This window comes from Furipterus horrens, unplaced genomic scaffold (assembly GCF_987537825.1).
Source record: "Furipterus horrens unplaced genomic scaffold, mFurHor1.1.pri manual_scaffold_5, whole genome shotgun sequence".
Classification (NCBI taxonomy): domain Eukaryota; kingdom Metazoa; phylum Chordata; class Mammalia; order Chiroptera; family Furipteridae; genus Furipterus; species Furipterus horrens.
The window spans coordinates 105,722,717-105,742,175 of record NW_028327175.1 but is presented as its reverse complement, the minus strand read 5'-3'; the positions used below and the strand labels follow the sequence as shown (position 1 = coordinate 105,742,175).

Genomic DNA, 19,459 nt, shown 5'->3' with positions numbered 1-19,459 from the left:
ACTGGAGTGCCACCACCCTGCCCCTGCACAGCTGATCTTCTACAGAGGGCAGAGGTTGGTGGTCAGTGATCACACCAATCCTTGCAGCTGACTGGCCTGGGTAAATCCCTCCCATTGACCTGCCAATGGCAACCATGGCTCAGCTACAGGAGGAGGGTGTACTCAGCTCACACAAAAGGTGCACCTCGAGTACCCAGTTTGGGTGATAGGGGAGGCTGTGCCGCTGGACCCTACAGACAGGGATTCATAGCAGCTCTTCCTAATATATAGAAACAAACACAGGGAGGCTGCCAAAATGAGAAACAAAGAAATGTGGCCCAAATGAAAGAACAGATCAAAACTCCAGAAAAAAATAATTAAACAAAATGGAGATAAGCAATCTATCAGATGCAGAGTTCAAAACACTAATTATAAGGGTGCTCAAGGAACTTGGTGAGGCATCAACAATGTAAAAAAGATCCAGTCAGTCAGAAATGAAGGGTACACTAATTGAAATAAAGAACAATTTACAGGAAACAACAGTAGAGTGGATGAAGCTGAGGATCAAATCACCGATTTGGAACATAAAGAAGCAAAAAACAAACAATTAGAACAAAAAGAAAAAAGAATCCAAAAAAACAAGGATAGTGTAAGCAGCCTCTGGGACAACTTTAAGCGTTTCAACATTCGCATCATAGGGGTGCCAGACAAGATGAGAAAGAGCAAGAAATTGGAAATCTGTTTGAAAAAAAAAATGAAAGAAAACGTTCATAAGGAAATAGACATGCAAGTCAAGGAAGCACAGAGAGTCCCAACAAGATTGATGCAAAGAGGCCCAGTCCAAGATACATCATAATTAAAATGCCAAAGGTTAGAGATAAAGAATCTTATATGCATCAAGAGAAAAGCAGTTGATCATCATCAAATCATTATCATATGAAATGTTAAAGGGACTTATTTTAGAAAAAGAAGATCAAAACTATGAACAATAAAACGGCAATACATAATTACCAACAATGGAATCTAAAAAACAAACTAAGCATACAAGAAGAGCAGGGACCCTGTTTAAATTAGAATTTGAGCTACTTATTTTCTGAAATTCTAAAATACAATAAAGCAAAACATGAGAATATTCAAACCTGAACTGATACTTGGCTATCAGCCTTACTACATCCTCATTTCCTGTCTACCTATTATCCCTACGGAGTAAACTGACAGACTAATATCTTTTAGGAAAACACCAGGGGAAGACGAGGGCAGGGCATTGTTTCCTCTTCCTTATTCCCCTTTGTGAAAACAAAAACTCTGGTGTCAGAAGGTTTTGGAAAGAGTAGACCAAAGCATTCTGAGAGATAAAATAATTTCTCATTTCAGGAAGATAAATGTTCTACAATTGCTGTACAGGCAAAGTCAATGGTGTAATATAATTTTGTACAATTCTAAATTTTAACAAAATGAAAGTACAGTTGGATTCTATGAAAAGCACTACAGGGGTTCAAACAGTGTGTGGTGCAAATGTCTAGACTTTATGCTAACTGTAGAATTAGGTCATTAGTACATGCATGAGCTGTGGGAGACCAACAGGCATGGTTCAAAAGGCTTTGACGACCACTGTGTGGAGCCTGGCCCAAAAATGGGATCCTGGGTCTTAACCAGCAGGTTTCTTGTCTTCCATGCTTGCTATGAATCCCACCCTCTGGGGGATTTTAAAGATAGAATAGAAATGCAAACTGGCTTTTAAGGAAAAGGGAACCTGCTGTTTTTCTCTGAATACCCTCAAATTCTTGTCAGTAGAATGTGAAAAACAGAACGATTAAGTAAGAGGAAATGTTTTTGGTCTTGTGTAAAATACCTGGATGTTTCAACCCTGTATTAATCTGCATTTCCCTTTCACTCCCTACCATTTGGGGAAAGGCTGCATGTTTTCCCTATGCATTTCCACATGTGGAAAGTAGATAAAAACTCTGGCTAATAAAGAAACGGGGGCGATTTCTCAGGAAAATCCCCTCCCTTCCTTCCTCAGATGGTGAGTGTCTGAGTAGTTTCTTCATCCATTCCGAGGGACCCAGAGTCTCTCGCATGAGACTCTTGCAAAGAATGTGGTTTTTAAAGTACAGCATAGGAAATTTAGTCAATAATACTGTAATAACTTATATATGGGGCCAGTTGGGTACTGAAAATACCAGGGGGAACACTTTGTAAAGTACATGGCTGTCTAACCAATATGCTGTACACCTGAAACTAATATAAAATAATATTGAATGTAAACTAACTGAAAAAAAATTTTTTAATTAAAAAAAAAAGTGGTTTTACTGTAGCTGCCACAATTCCACTGAAATGCATCAAATCTGGAGAAAAATCATTCTAAGTTGTTAAAGTTAAAAGTTACTTAGTTCAAAAACAGATCAAATTATATACTATACCAAGATTTTGATGTGGTTCACTTTCTTCAAATTTTCTTGCAACCGTTGACTCTGCAAATAACAACAAAAACACATTATGTAATTTTATTAGATTGACACAACATATTAAGAAGCAATTTTCATGGGGTCTTTGCATGTCTGCAAACAAGGATTTCAGGCAGACAAAGCCATCTGCATCTTGGTGAGTTCTAAGTTCTCTTGCCAATTTTTGCATTTTTGCATTTCAACACCTGCAAATATTCCCTATTCTTTCAGTTTAAAATTATAATTTGTGATTCTAGAAGAGCTTTTTCTGATGAGACATAAGTAAATTTGTTTTTATCCTCACCTGAGGACACTTTCTTTCATTGCTTTGAGAGAGAGAGGGAGAGATAGAGACATCAATGAGAAAGAAATGACGCCTAGTTGCCCCCTGTATATGCTTGGACTGGGGATGCAAACCCACAACCTTTTGGTTACAGGATGACACTCCAAGCAACTGAACCACACCAGTCAGGGCAAGTGAATTTTTTATATTAGCAATTTACGTCACTCACTCATTTAAAAACTATTGACTGTAGGCAACAAAAGCACAAATAAACAAGTGGAACTACATCAAACTAAAAAGCTTCTGCAAAGCAAAGGAAACCATCAACAAAATGGAAAGGCAAACTACCAAATGGGACAGGATATTTGCAAATCATTTATTTGATGAGGGGTTAATGTCTAAAGTATATAGAGAACTCATACAACTCAATAGCCAAAAAAAAAAATTTCTGATTAAAAAAATGAGCATAAGGTCTATACAGACTTTTTCCAAAGGAGATATAAAGCTGGCCAACAGATATGTGAAAAGATGTTCAATGTTCCTAATCATCAGGGAAATGCCACTCAAAACCACAATGAGATATCACCTCACACCTGTCAGAATGGCTATTATCAACAAAACAAGAAATAACAAGTGTTGGCAACCCTGTGGAGAAAGGGGAACCCTTTTGCACTATTGATAAAAATGTAAATTAGCCTAGCCACCACAGAAAATAGAATGGAGGTTCCTCAAAACATTAAAAATAGAGCTACCACATGATCCAGCAATTCCACTTGAATATTTATCTGAAGAAAACAAAAACACTAATGTGAAAATGTATATACACCCCCATGTTCATTACAGCATCATAGGCAAGAGTCAAGATATGAAAACAACCTATGTGTCTATTAATAAATGAATGAATAAAGAAAATATGATATATATGTGGAATATAATGGAATATTACTAAACCATAAAGAAGAATGAAATCTTGCCATTTGCAACAACATGGATGGACCATCTGGATATTATGAAACAGAAGATTACTGCCACAATAATAGGAAAAATACTAATTTTTCCTAAATATAAAAATGACACTTGAGGAAGTGCCAATTAAATCCCCAAGTATATATTTAAAATGCAGATTTACTTTTAAACTTATTTGTATAACGTACTGTATGATTAGGCACTACTGTAAGAGCTTTACATGCATTAACTCATTAAGTTCTCATAATGATCTTTTCTTATGTGATTATCCTTATTTACAGGTAAGAAAACAGATATAGAGAGGTGAAATCATGCTATTAGACTTAGGTAGAACTCAGCTCTCAAACTGCATAAATATGACATTTTTTGCTTTCTAAACTACAGCATAATTATATATTTTTCAAAATTAGAACACCTCAAAGAGAAAGAGAATTAAAATTGTCCTCCAAAGCCTTGCAAATTAGGGAACTCAAGCCAGCTGATGTTAAAAATACACATTCCATCCATAATTAACCCCTAACCTTCACATTCCTTTATCCTCAACAGTCAGACAGTCAGGTGGAATATTTGTGCCCCCTTTTGCAGCTTTCGCCACTCCTCTGCTGTCATCTTGTGACTTCTTTTCTCATCCCCATCCTGACAACAGCATTCATTTTAATCTGATTTCATTTAGATACAAATGTTGGGACAACCCCAGCAGTCTCTCCCAGAACTCTGAACAAGAAACGTATACATGATATTAATACGCTTGCTTATGAAACAGGAAATCCAGACAAGGTATTGGATGGAGGCTAAATCAATGAAGTATTTTCCTGACTGTTTTTGCCAAGGAGTATTTTTGACTCATTTAAACTTCAGAGGTGTACTCACCAGCTGGCAGGCATGCTTAATCCTCTCCACAATCCCATCAAGTCCCAAGTATTGTAAAGACAACCACAGTGGCAGGGCACGGAGTTTGTCTGCTGGCTTATTTGATGTCAGACCAGCAACTAAAGTCTAAAAAAAGCCAATATGAATTTATTAACCAAAGCTAATGAAATCACATAGCAGAATTAACTAGTTACCATTTACGAGGCATTTAGTATTTGTCAGATGCGATACCAGGAACTTGGCTTGCATTATTCATTAGATCACCCAACAACTCCATGAAGTATTCTAGGCAACTTAATCAGGGACCTTGCTTTGCTCAAGGTTTCATATCTGAGATATCACAAAACTAGGGTGAGTATATAGATGGGTCACATCCCAGAGCCAGAGCTCTTAGCCAGTCAAGAAGTAGACACTTCCAAGGCTGTTCTAATTGTCCTGGAATACTTGGTCATTCTCAATCAGGCAAGAAATCAACTGTTGTAGCAAGAATCACTTAAAGCTCAATTTGAATAGGCCTATCACTAACTGATCCACTGTCAAAACCCATCACTATACTTTGTTATTACCTTTAGACAATGTGGACCAAGTGCTTTAACTAATCTGATAGAATGCCACTTCTAGGAACCTATTCTAAGGAAAAATTTTTGAAACACAGAAATATGCTCATTATTTCAGTAACAAAAATTTGAAAACATCTTAAAAGTTCATAAATGGAAAGTGACTATATAAATTATATTAAAGTGAAAGATTACACAATCATAAAATACCATAAAATGTTCTTCATACACACAGGGAAGTATGGGAAGAATAAATAGAAAAAAAAACATTATGTGGTAGTTTCACTTCTGTTAAAAAGTTTTTTGAAAATAAAAACTCATAGAAGTGACATTAGGATACTTTTTCACTTTTTCCTTTGTTTTCCTGTATTTTGCCCCTAGACCCAATAATGATCATGAGCCACTCCCCACTCCCTGCCAGTGAGAGTAGGCTTACCAAGGCAGGATCGTCGTGTTTGTAAAGGGTGACTGCAGGAACAGCTGGCAAACCCAGCCACGGGCCTGGGGTCAGTGTCATGCTATCACATTTGGTTGCAGCCTACCAAAGAGAGAGGAACTTTTTGTTATAGACTACACAAAACCCAATACCCTCCTCCATTCATAAAAACTGTGAAAAGCCATCAGGGATTAAAGGATTTTTAAATTCCTTCCTTCAAGTACAATATTTAGCAAATCAACAACATACCAGCACTGAAGAGGAGACATAACCTAGAGCCAATGTTGCCAGATTCACACTGTAAGAAAAAAACACCAATCTAAGAACTAATTATTCACTGCTGCTCATTCATTATGTATTAAAAAAAAAAAAAAAAAGAGGCTCTACTGTCTTTCAGCTGTGTTATAAGTGGTACATACAAATTCCAGGAAATCCTTGAAAACGCATTTTACTCTAAATGCATTTCAGGGGATGTCTCCTACTTATTTAGTGTAATGGGCCTTATAGCCTTCACAGCTACTATTTTCTAGTCGCCATTCTTTCCCAGGGGAATAAGAAAAAGAAACCTCCCTTGCATGACATGCTGGATATGGATGGACAACTACAGCTGCCCAGCATCCTCTCCCCCTCTTCTCTTAGCAGTACTCAAATGGCCTTCTGGGAAACTACCCCAATCTCCTCTATCAGACCTCAGTTTTGGATGGAGGACATATTACCACCTGCTCCAGAGGTAGGCGAATAACTTAAACATTTCCCTGGCCACAGTGATAGGTATGAGACTTGTGCTGGGGCTTCTGACCCAGGGGACACAAACCTGGAAAGAAGGCTGGAGTTGCTGCAGCTACTTTGGACTGTAACAGGAAAGTCTATCTATAGATGGAGTCAACACAAAGGATATTAAATCAAGTGAATCGGGGAGTAAGGGGGTGACACACTGAGTCCTGATTGATGTTGTGCCTAAAGCCAATCCTAACACTGTTTTCTTTTGTTTTTAGTTATGTGAACCAATAAAATCTCACTTAAACCAATTTGGGTTGTCTTGTTATATACAACCCAAAGAGCCCTTAGTGACAAATGTCATGACAAAGTGAGAGCCTGGATGTCCACTCCTCGTGAGCACTGTGTGCAGGCCACCCAGGGAGCCAACCCCCACCTCCACTCACCCCTCCACATGAAGCCATATGCCATACTGCTCACAGAGTTCTTTCAAACGCCCAATCTTATCTGTGTGCCCTACTGCTGCAGTTCCTAGGATAAAACACACACAAAAAGATACTAAAAGGAACAAATATTTTCTGAGTCTTTAAAGCATGATTAAAGAGCTTCAATATACATTATCTCCCTGTGATGGAAGTAACATTCTATGTTTTATTAAGATTTACTTTGTGGATTAGCTTAAAATCAACTTTTGCAAATTGATGATTCGAGTTTTAAAAAGTGTATATATCCTCAATTACACATATCTATAAAAAAGCCTGTAGCTCTGACCGGTGTGGCTCAGTTAGTTGGGTGTCGTCACTGGTTTGATTCTCAGTCAGGGCACATGCCTGGCTTGTGGGTTCGGTCCTGGGCTGGAGGTGTGCAAGAGGCAACCGATCGATGTTTCTCTCCCTCTCTTTTTACCTCCCTTTCCCTCTCTCTAAAAATAAACAAATAAATAAAATCTTTAAAAAAATTGGTTGTTTTAAAAAAAACCTGTAAATTGTGTTGCTTAAATCCTCTATAGAGTATTTTCTACTTGATCTGTTTCATGAAAAATATATTCAAGTCTCCTAAAGTTACATTCATACGCATTCATAACTGTTATCACTTAGATTATATGAATTATAATTAATATGAAGCCTATTTTATTTCACACTAACATTGCTTAAGTACTTTTGTTCTGTTAGCATTTGTCCAAGATAGCCTTTCCTACTCTAACTTTTTGTCACTTCTAGGCTACTTTTATTTAGGTGTGTCCTTTTATTAAAAACAGACAACAAAAAATGTAGCCCTGGCTGGTGTGGCTCAGTTGGTTGGAGCATCATCCCATACACGGAAAGGCTGAGGGTTGATTCCCGGTCAGAGCATAAACCCAGGTTTCAGGTTCAATCCCCAGTGCGGGGCACATACAAGAAGGCAAGCAACTGATATTTCTCCCTATCTCCTCCCTTCTCCCCCCACTCCAAAAGCAATGAAAAACTCTCCTTGGATGAGGATAAAAAAACCACACAGATGAATTTGAGATGTTTTTAACTCCATTTGGAGGTTCTTTGTTTTAATATAGAACTTGTATTCTGAAGTCAGTTTGAACACATTAAACACTTTAATCCATCTCCTTAATAATCCATTTACACTATAGCTGTTGCTGGGCAGATCCCTCTTCTCAAAGCATAACATATGAAGTCATGCATTCTCCCGACTACCCTAAATTTCCAGTTAACAGAATCCCACCAAGATTTTAAACCCTTACCAACTGCCTCAACAAACACAACTGATGCAAGTGATTCTTTCGCAGGGTTTATGGTAAGAAAAGGGCTGAAAATGTCCCCACCTGCAAGTCTGTCTCAACTTTTTAAAAAATCTAATTGAAATGAGATCAAAGGCCAATGCATGGACTGTGCCATATGACCCATCAAAACATATAGCACAATGCTGTGTTTTAGTGACTTGACCACATTCAGATTCTCTTTTCAAATTTTTTTGGCAATGTCTGCTGGCTATCCCCTGCGATGTATACTCTGGCCATGGTAGTATAGTCATACTGGTAAGTCACTCAGTCACATATAAATTATAGCCTCTTCCATCTATCAAATGTTTGAATATGGGTGGGTTTGTTTCTTTTTCGATAAACAGTATACTAAATCAGGCAGGAAGTGGTGGTTTTCCTGCTAATAATAAGACAAGTATGTGGTTTTTGTTTATTGTTATTATTGTTGTTAAAGATTTTATTTATTTATTTTCAGAGGGAGGGGAAAGGAGGGAGAAAGAGAAGGGGAGAAACATCAATGTGTGGCTTCCTCTCATGTGCCCCACAACGGGGGACCTGGCCTGCAACCCAGGCATGTGCTTTGACCCTTTGGTTTGTAGGCCTGCACTCAATTCACTGAGCCACACCAGCCTGGGCTGTTTATTATTATTTTTAAAATACAGTTGGCCCTCTGTACCCACACCCTAGGATTCAAGCAACTTGCATCAGATATATTTTAAAAATCCCAGAAAGTTCCAAAAAGCAAAATTTGAATCTGCCACACAATGAGCACTGTGCTGAATACACACAAACGGAGTGATGCGGAAGCACATCCTGCTGTAGCCTGTATGTAAATGTAGGTTATATGCAGATACTATAGTATCTATGTAGAAACTTGAGCATCTGTGGATTTTGTTATCCAAGACAGGTGGAGGGCTCTGGAACCAATCCCCCATAGCCCAGGGGCAACTGTAATTAAGCTTTATTGATTGAAATATAATTTACAGGCAATAAAATCCACTCATTCAAGTGTATAGTTCACTGGGTTTTGCCAAATGTAACCACTGTGTAACCACCAACACAATCAAGGTAGATAATACTTCTATCACCCCAAAAGTTCCTCCCCACTCAAAGTTTCACTCTGTTCTCTACTCCCCACTGGCTCCAGACAATCCTGATTGTTTCTGTCACTACACTTTTGTCTTTTTTAGAATTTCATAGAATCATATGCTATGTAACTTCTGAGTCTGGCTTTCTGCAGTTAGAATGCTTTTGGAATTCGTCCCTGTTCATATATATGTATCAGTAACTATTTCTACCTACTACTTAGCAGCCCACCAGACGGATGTATCACAACTTGTTTACCCATTCACAACATAAAGGACATGTGGGTTGTTTCCAGTTATGAGAACTGCATACAACTTCTGTGTGGACACGTGCGTTCTTTTTTCTTTGATAAATACCTACAAGTGTGACTAATGGATCATATACCAACTCTATGTTTAACCTTCTGAGGAACTGCCAAACTATTTTTCAGAGTAGCTGAAGCATTATTTGTTCCCCACCAGCAGTGTATGAGAGTTCCTGTTGCTCTGTATTCTCACCAGCATTTATCATTGTATTTTTTAAAAATTTTCTCCATTCTAGCAAATCTATAATAGTACCTCATTGTGGCTTTAATTTGCATTTCTCTAATGACTGATGTTAGCACCTTTCTAAGTGCTTAAACATTCATGTATTTTCTTTGGTGAAGTGTCTGTTCAAATCTTTTGTGCATTTAAAAAAACCGTATTATTTGTCTCCTTAATACTCAATGGTAAAACTTCTTTACATACTTTGATAAAGTCCTTTGTCAGAAAAATGTTTTGCAAATATTTTTCCCCAGCTGTAACCTGACTTTTCATTTTCTTAACAGGGTCTTTTGAATAGCAAAAGTTTTTAATTTGTGATAAAGTCCAATTTATGGTTCAGGCTTTTTTGTCCTAAGGAATCTTTGCCTACCCCAAGATTACAAAGATCTACATTTTTTCAAGAAGTTTTAGTGTTGTGGCTCATGTGTTTAGGTCTATGAACCATTTATTACCAGAGTAAGGTAAGGGTTAAGGTTCAATTTTTTTTCACATGTACATCCAATTGTTCCAAGACCACCAGTGGAAAAGACTATCTTTTCTCCCTTGAATTACCCTGGCATCTTGGAGAAAAAAAAATCAAGTTATCATATATATGTGAGTGTATTTCTGAACTCTCTATTCTCTTCAATTAATCTCACACTCTCCTGATTACTTGTAGCTTTACAGTAAGTCTAAAAGTCAGATAGGGTAAGTCTTCCAATTTTGTTCTTTTCGAAGTTATTTGACTATTCTTAGATTCTTAGTATTTTCATATAAATTTTAGAATCCGCTTATCAATTTCAATAAGATTTATCAATTTCTACAAAATCTGTTCAGATTTTTATATGGATTGAGTTGAATCTATAGATTAATTTGGGACGATTTGACTTAATAATACTAATTCTTCCAATCATGTACATGACTTATCATTCCATTTATTTAGGTCTTTTTTAATTTCTGTCAGTAACATTTTGTAGTTTCCAGTGTACATATCTTTGACACATTTCTTAAACTTAGCCATCAAGTTTTCCTTTTTTTTTTTATGCTATTATGAATAACATTTTAAATTCAATTTCAATTGTTCATCACTAGTATACAGAAGCCCTGCAACCTTAATATATTTGTTTTTTAGTTCCAATGACTTTTCTTTGGTTTACTTAGGACTTTCTATCTGTACAATCATGCATTTGTTAATAGTTTACTCTTCCTTTCAATCTGTATGTTAAGTAGTTTTCTTGCCTATTGGAGTGCCTAGAACTTCATGAACAATGCTTAACACAATATGGTAAGCAGAGCCGAAACTGGGAACCAAACTGCTGTTACAAGTATGACATTTTAAAATTCAATTTAGAAAGGAAGCACATAAAGGAGTGGAAAAGCACTTACAACCTAAATGAAAAAGTATACACACACAAAGTAACTCCTAAAACAAACCAACAACTAAAGGGAATCAAATGAGCCAACTTTACTATTATTATTCTCACCACAATGCTCACACAGGGCTATCTAAAACATGTGGCACAAAAACATTTCTTAAGACTTGGTCTATTTTAGGCTAAGTACTTAGCCTCTTATATGTTCAAAATGTAATAAGATTCAGGTTCACGATACCTACCAGCATTTGCAACAAGTAATAGGGGTAGTTTCCCTCGTTGTATATCATCTTTAATCAGTTTTTCCAGGAGGGCAACATCCTGGGATTAAAATACAAACCATAAAAACATGAGGTAACCAGCATAAAAGTTATACAATGAAAAATTACAACTTCCAAAAGAAGCACACATGACTCTCAAAGGTAATCACTCAAATCAATTCTTGATAATTTTTACTTTCTCTAATCACAGATATGAAAATCAAATAGTTTTCCTTGAATATTAACTAGAAAAATCAGTTAAATATGATTAAAGTTAAAAACTGCATATATAGAGCCAACATGCTCAAGTTTTAAACATTTTTGTTTAAAGAAAATGTTCTCTCAATCCCCCAAACCAGCAAAAAATGTATCTCTAATATTACTCATGGATGCAATTGAACTGATGTACAGAAAATCAAACTAGCTTGAAAAAACAAGTGTGGCCCTGGCCAGGTAGCTCAGGTGGTTGGAATGTTGTCCAGATGCACCAGGTTTGTGGGTTTAATTTGTGGTTGGGGTACATGCAGGAAGCAACCAATGAGTTCATGGATACATGGAACAACTGATGTTTCTCTCTCAAATCAATAAATAAAACAAATTAAAAAAAAAAAGACATTAAAAAGAAATGCAGAAACCCAAAACCTATCCCTTTTGCTTTGGGCTTCAGTGTGCAATGGGAAGATCAAAGCAATAAATAAACAGGCCAGCAAACAGAACTTCAGTTGAAGGGAAGAGAGTTTCAAAAGACAATTCCATATTATTTTACAAACCAAGAGGAAAACTCACCATCTGGTGCTGGGATCCAAACATAGTGTTACAGGGCACACGAGACATACAGGGGAAGGGCAAGCCGAGCTGTAAGAAAAAACACACAATTTCACAAGAAAGCTCTGTCACCATTCATTTATGCCCTCAAAAGAGTGTGGCTCTAAGACAAGTCACAATTATCCTTTTTAAACAACCTGAATCCTTAGGAACTCCTAATATTATAAAGAGATGTTAAAGTACATCTAGAAAGTTAAGCCAAAAAAAGGGTGAATTTCTAGAAGCTAAGATGTCTTATAAGAGGGCAAAGACAAAGTAAAATTTTCTAAATGAGTCAACTAAATGAGTAACTTTCTTTAGTGTATGTTATACCAAAGAACAAAACACTTTTCCAAACTGGAAACAACCAAACAACCTGAACATTTTGAGGGATAACTTAGGGTCCTTCCTCCAAACATTTGTAACACCAGCTAAAGGCTTTCAAAGAATACCTTATTTACGGGGCCACTCACTCCTGAAAAATCAATAAATATAAAATAGCAGTAGTACATTTCTTAAAAGAAATGAAGTCAGTGTTATGAAGATAGTAATTATCAGATGTTATGTTCTTTACTTCTAGCTTACAAATCTTTGAGTTTATATTTTAGAACTTTTTAAATAGTTACAGCCTATTATTTTATATAAGTAAGACTTGGTAGAATTTAAAGTTCAAAAATTTTACAAGCACTTAAGGTACTTATCTTTTAAATTATGAAAGTGAAACCCAAATAGAACACACAATAAAAAAGAAATATATCTATCTATAGAAATCTATATGTATTTCTATAGATAGACAGATGGATAGATGCCCTGACAGGTGTGGCCCAATTGATTGGGCATCGTCCCTCAAAGCAAAGGATTGCCAGTTCAATTCCTAGTCAGGGCATATGCCGTAGTAGCAGCGGGTTCAGTCCTGGATCAGGACACAGACAAGAGGCAATCAACTGATATTTGTCTTTCACATTGATTTTTCTCTCCCTCTCTTTCTCCTTCCCCCAATCTCTAAAAATAAATAATAAAATCTATTATGCATAAACTGAAAGTGAAAATGCCCCCACATAAACCACCAACCCACCAGTGTTAACAGGTTAGAATGTAACCTTCCAGACATTTTTCAGGTCTAAATGTATTTATATATTTATATTTTTTATAAAATATAAATATAAAAATATATTTTTATAAAAATATACTCATATTTTTCTATATATAAGCATGTAAACATTTTGAACATATATATACTGTTCTGCCACCTGCCTTCCTCACTTAACAGAATACTGTCACACATCTTTTGAAGACAGGACTGCAGTCCCAAGACAGCCTCAGGTCCAAAAGAGCATGGCCTACAGTGGGTAGTTAATAAGTAATTTGTTTCATGTTTCTACTGTGATATTAAAAAAACTCCCATTTTTTTTACAGCCTCAAGAAGAGGACATCATTTCTTGACATTAGTGACCAGAGCTCAGAATCAACTTAGGTCCCTGAATTTTCCTGATCTCTCTCTAGGGCTCTTCCACCTTATTAAAGACGAACCCTCCAACCCTAAGGATTTTGCCTTAAAATATTCTCAGCCAAGAGACCTTGTCTCAAGGTAGCCCCCTAGTTGGGCTACGTTCACTATAAACTTTAAAAATGGTAATGCTCTTTTGATATAATAATTCTAAATTGACTCTGGAAATCTGAGAAATATAACCCTAAATATAGAAAAAGCTTTATGCACAAAGATGCCCGTAACAGCACTAAATAAAGAACATTAACACTGGTCATAGAAAGCAAAAGAAGGCAAACACTCTAATTGTTCAAAAGGGAAACAGTTAGTTAAAACACTATATACGCATTTGAAGGGATATTATGAAGACATTAAAAATAAACTTTACTTTGAAGAATTGCTAAAATAAGATATATACCTGTTATAAGAGTAAGTGAAAAAAGCCAAATATAACCATGTAGAAACACACAGTCTTTGATTAAAGCCTGGGGAAAAATAAAGTAAAATATTGACTGTGGTTGCCTTTGGGCAACTTAAAAAAGTACATATCTAAATTCATTAATATACATTTATATGTTTTCTTATAATGAAAAAACAAGAATATAAAAAACCTATCTTTCTTTTCACTTGAAAAGAAGAGCAGCTAAAGAAATGGGTCTACACACTTTAAGAAGTTTCAAGACAGAACAAGACATCTAATCTTTAAAATGTCCACCTTACACCACATTACCTGATTACAAAGGTACTGGCCTAGGCCAGGCCTAGCAGCGGCACTAAGGTATATAACAGGTTTCTTGTTATATAACACGTTGAACCCATCTACTACAAAGTCTTCGTAACGAGAATGAATGGCAAGTCTACAGATCTTTGCAAGTCCTTCTCTTTCTTCTTCATGGAAATAAGCACAGCCATTTTCATACCTGTTAAAGAGACACTCATATATTAATTAATATGTTCTTATTTATGGTTAACTGTGATTTTATATACCAGTTTTGTGACCATGGATGTAATTCTTTTCTCAGCCTAGAAACTGTCACCTAGATCAGCCAAAGGACCCTCATCTTAGATGGCTGACAACTCCTATAGCTGGAAGTTAAAAGGAACAGAGGCAATGGCCCTTCGTCTGTACCCAACTCCATAAAAAGCAGAAACCGTGAAAATCAGTAAAGAACAGGAGTCCCTCAGACATAAAAAGGCTGAACATCATGGTTTTGGCTTATTCTACAAGAACACTAGTACTGGATAACGCAGGCATGGTTCTTAGCAGTTTTAGCTCCAAAACATACGAAGTAAATAAAACTGCCAAAAACACTAGTCAGGCTAAATTTCACTTTCACCATTATTTGCTGGGGACTTTTGATTTTTCTTAATCTCCTAGAGAAGTGGGGAGAGGGAATTTCAATTATAGGTAGTAGATTTTTATTAGAAGAAAATTTCTCCTTTGCAATATAGTTGGGCAAACATACTCTTGCCAGGCTAACCTCTTTCCCAACATCTGAAAGTGAGTCTCCCAAGTTAAATGTTCCAATGTTAGATAATCATGCCTTTTCCATAAAAGTAATAACATAAAAATACTACTGGTCCTATGTCTTCTACTGAATCCTCAATCTGCTGTAATTTCTTAATAATGCTATCATTATCACAGTATAAAGCAAATTTCAATTGCATAACACACACTCATCACATTTCCTTTCCAATAAAGCATAAACTACTTTGATTTAAAATATTTTAATCTGTTTCACTGCTCTACCTTCTATTGACATGTGCCAATTAGCAATTCTAAAAATAACGAACTGCTGACATTATCCAACATGCATGTGCTTATGTTCTCAGCTCTTTACATGTATGAATTCAGTAGCTCATTCCATCCTCACAACAATGCCATGAAATAGATATTAATGCCACCCCCATTTAGTAGATGAGGAAACTGAGGCATGGAGAGGTTAAGTAACCCTTCCAAGAGGAAGGGGAAGAGGCAAATTTGAACACAGGTAGGATAGTGCCAGAAAAGATCTGTCACAGTTTATACCGAACTCATAAATATTTGTATCAGAAACTAAAGACTCATAATGTCTTTACCTGAAAATTCTGCATAGCCATAAGGTAGTGTCTGAAAGTATCCTAGTTGTAAGCTTTCTTAGCTTCTCTTTGTCCAGAGTTGAAATATAAGCTCCCAGACTATGTCCCAACAAAGCTATATGACCTTGTTCTCCAATACTCTGGATTCTGTTAATCAAAATTCATTATATTAAAAAATATATTAGTAAAAATATAAATAAATAAAACTTTGAGAGACAGTATACCACAGAAATTTCTTGTCAGACTAAAAATCCACTTAATGGCATAGAAGGCACAAATTCTCTTAACATCGGATTTAACTCTGAATGAAACATAGCTAATTATTTCAGCAACTTGTAAGAATGCAATCACTTTCAAAATCAAGAACATGTAATACTGTCCAAGAGAAGCTGTCTACGTTCTCCATTACCGGGCATCCTGGGGCTCCTCATCTTCATCTCCATGCATCAGATTCTGAACTAACTGAAGGATGCTCACCATATCTTGTCCGCTGCAGAATAAAAAAAAAACTGATGGACAGGTGGAAATAGCACACACACACTCTATTTCTCTCAGCCAAATTAGCTCTGATAAGTTTTTAAAATTGAGTAAGAATGCAGGTGAGATATAGTACACATCTTTTAAAAACAAACCGCTAGTTATTAACTGGAATTTTGAATACAATCTTACTTGTGATTAATTAATTCTACTTAAATCTGAGACTGAAATTTTTAAATTTCACCAATATTGCTTAAGCAATATTTCTCTACCTGTTCATTAAGTCCTAGAAAATAAGCATGTCATGAGAGCCAAAACAGTCCTTATTAAGATACTCAAGGTAACAGAAGCAACAGGAATACTCCAATGCCACTGGTATATTTAGTTTCCCTCCATGTAGGCATCTTATTTGTTTGTTCTAAAAGACTTAAACATGCAATACAAGCATCATTTATTTCCACCTCCTTTCCAAGCCAGGAAACTGGAGATCTGCTTAGAGTATAAGAAGATTTACTTCTATCCAAGACAAGTTACTAAATGCCCATTACGTAAGGTGGTGAAAACTTCTGGGAAGAATGTGAATGACTAAAGTAGTAAGTTAAGCAATGTCAAACTGAATACATGTAATGTGAAAATATTACCGCTCCATTAACAAAAGTATGACTAATAAAAAGTTTCCTCTTTTGAAAAAGAAGCACTGTTTGCCCCAATACCCATCTTCCCCAAGGTGCTAACCTTCACACCAGAGGGCCTCTGGTCCTTGGACACTGTTTACAGAGATTAGGCTACACGCCTAAGCACATGAGCTTGAGCAAGCTACTGAAACTCCCCAAGCCCATACATTAAGGAATTGTGAGGATGCAACCAGACAGTGTGCATGCAGAGCATTTAACACTATGCCTGGCATAGTGAGTGCTATTGCAGATGTTGGCTATCAGCACTATACCGTCCCATTCTGAGAATTACAGATGGTGTTGGTGGTATCTCTTCCAGGAAAACTTCTGTGGGATGAGAATTCCTTAATTCCCTTCATGAAATTTAGTTCTCTAAGATTTACAGGACCTGGTTCCTTTCTCACCTGTAGAACACACTGCCCATCCAAGCTACAAGATGGAGTGCCGATCTTAAAATATTAGTATCTGGGTGTGTCAGATGTGACATTTATTGCACACTGTGATCCCCTTTCCACACTTTTCTTTTGCAACCTTGTACATATTTATATTCAGGTCAAAGAGCAATTTAAGGGAGTTGTAATGTTTACCTATATGCAGTTCCTGGTTATTAAAAAAAAAAAAAAAGGCTTGTATGAGGAAGGGCTGAAATTTTAATTACAAATTGAGTGCTAACATCCTGAGAAACTTTTAGTCTGATAGCTACTTATTTTTCTAATACTTTCCCTGTTAGCTCAAATCACAAATACTTGACAAATTTGCTTTGGTTGCTAAAAAAAAAAAAAAAAAAGTCACTCTGCCAATAAATGGTTAAAACTGACATTACCCTGTCATTTTGCTGTATTACAAAAATAAATTAAAATATCTTACAATAAAGCACAGCTTACCATACAGATTACGGTTTTAAGGATAAACTAAATATGATAGTTGAGTTATAATTATAAATTTGTGTGTTGTTTTTGATTCATGATGTATTAAATTTTGAATGGGAAAGGGGAGAAGCAAGTAGGCTTAGCATTATCACCAACCAGCCAATGGCATTTCAGTTTTCTCCTGTTACATCGCTCATAACTCAATTTGCTTTTTGCTCATTAAAACTAAAATTGTAAACCAATGATGGTAAAATCTTGGTTTAAAGAAAATGTATACCCTAACTAAAGGCACTTATCTTCATTTCCACCTACCTGCCTTGGAGCGGCCCTGGAATATCCCCTGATAAGAGCTTCTTTCCATTTTCCTCTTCTGTTATTCTTATTTAAAGGAAATAAAAAACTGTTCATTTTACCACATCAAATTTTTAACATTTGAGCATGCAAACATGAGACAGTATTACCTATAATCTCTTAGTAACTGATGGTAGAATTTAAAACACATTTATCACTTCTCCCCCCTTCCTATCCCCCTTACCGCTGTCCCTGATTTGGGGTATAATTTGAGTTTCATGAAAAGAACATGAAAAAAATAATACTTTAACCTATTTCTTAGTTGATGTCCTATATGATCTTAAAATATAGTAAGAAATATTTAGATTCAAATCAATATATTAAGTAAATGAAATTCTTAATAGACAGAACTGAAAATTATAACTCCTGCCCCTCAATTTCAAAAGCACCTTCTACCCAAGACAAATATCAACTTTAAAGTCAGCAGAAGCTAAGCATGACATTCTGAAACCCAGAGGTGTTTTTAACAGCAGGAAACCAGCGCCACCAGTTTCATAACAGGCTGAACATGTTTAACAAGGTCACTTCTGTTCCACAGGCTCACCTCTGACTGTCCTCTAGCATCTTCATAGCCTCCTTCAAGTTTTTTCCCATTTCGGCTAATGTGGGGTCTGCTATCTAGGAAACAAATTTTTAAAAGGTTCAGTTTTGACAATCCCTATTACTTCTATAGCATAATTCACCCAGAAATACAAAACACATGGATTTATTATAAAGCACATGTTTGATTTAGAAATTCCAACAGTCCAAATGTATAACATAAAAAAGCCCACCAGTTGCACTCCCCATAGGAAGCCACTTTTAAGTTTGACTCATAGCTTTCCAAATTTTCACCTTACTTATATGCACTTCTGCAACTTGCTTTTTTTTTCTTTTTTTTTACTTTATAGTGACTACAGTTCCACATCAGTATGCCCATTTTATTTTTCTTAGTGGTGACACCTTATTCCATTGTATGGATGTATCATTGTTTAACCAGTTGTGAATTAATAGACCCTTAGGTTATTCCAGTTTTTCATTCTTAGTAGCAAAGTTCAGAAACATGTTTGTTTTACTGTTGTAGTAGGCTGAAAACTGGTCCCCCAAAAGATATATACACCCTAATCCCTGGAATTTGTGATTTTCACCTTATAGGGCAAAATCCTTGCAGATGTGATTAGGTTAAGATTCTTGAGATGGCAAAATTACTCTGAATTATCCAGGTGAACCCTAAATCACATATTTATATGAGAGAAACAGAGGGAGATTGAACACACATTCACACACGCACGAGTGCACATGCGCGCACACACACACACACACACATACACAAGCTATGTGAAGATGGAGCAGAGGATGATTCGAAGATACTTGCCTCAAAATTGGAGTGACAGGGCCACAAACCAAGGAAGGAATGCTGGCAGGCAACATAAACTGGAACAAGAAAGGAAGAAGCTCTTTCCTAGAACCTCTGAGGAGCACAGCAGCCCTGTCAACACCCTGATTCAGC

The 19,459-nt window shown here is 36.3% G+C and overlaps 1 protein-coding gene across 3 annotated transcripts in view; it reads right to left on the bottom strand.

Moving 5' to 3' along the window:
- Positions 1 to 19,459, bottom strand: part of PDXDC1 (pyridoxal dependent decarboxylase domain containing 1) — a 46,802-nt gene that overhangs the window by 18,294 nt on the left and 9,049 nt on the right. For all 3 annotated transcript variants that reach the window (XM_090276977.1, XM_090276978.1, XM_090276979.1), the window contains exons 2-13: positions 18,515 to 18,588; positions 17,932 to 17,997; positions 16,009 to 16,089; positions 15,600 to 15,746; positions 14,251 to 14,440; positions 12,017 to 12,085; positions 11,213 to 11,291; positions 6,702 to 6,786; positions 5,788 to 5,836; positions 5,539 to 5,640; positions 4,546 to 4,671; positions 2,403 to 2,453 (exon numbers count right to left, since the gene is read on the bottom strand). In XM_090276977.1, the coding sequence (XP_090133103.1) occupies positions 2,403 to 2,453; positions 4,546 to 4,671; positions 5,539 to 5,640; positions 5,788 to 5,836; positions 6,702 to 6,786; positions 11,213 to 11,291; positions 12,017 to 12,085; positions 14,251 to 14,440; positions 15,600 to 15,746; positions 16,009 to 16,089; positions 17,932 to 17,997; positions 18,515 to 18,588 (1,119 nt within the window). The remainder of the gene's footprint in view (positions 1 to 2,402; positions 2,454 to 4,545; positions 4,672 to 5,538; positions 5,641 to 5,787; positions 5,837 to 6,701; positions 6,787 to 11,212; positions 11,292 to 12,016; positions 12,086 to 14,250; positions 14,441 to 15,599; positions 15,747 to 16,008; positions 16,090 to 17,931; positions 17,998 to 18,514; positions 18,589 to 19,459) is intronic.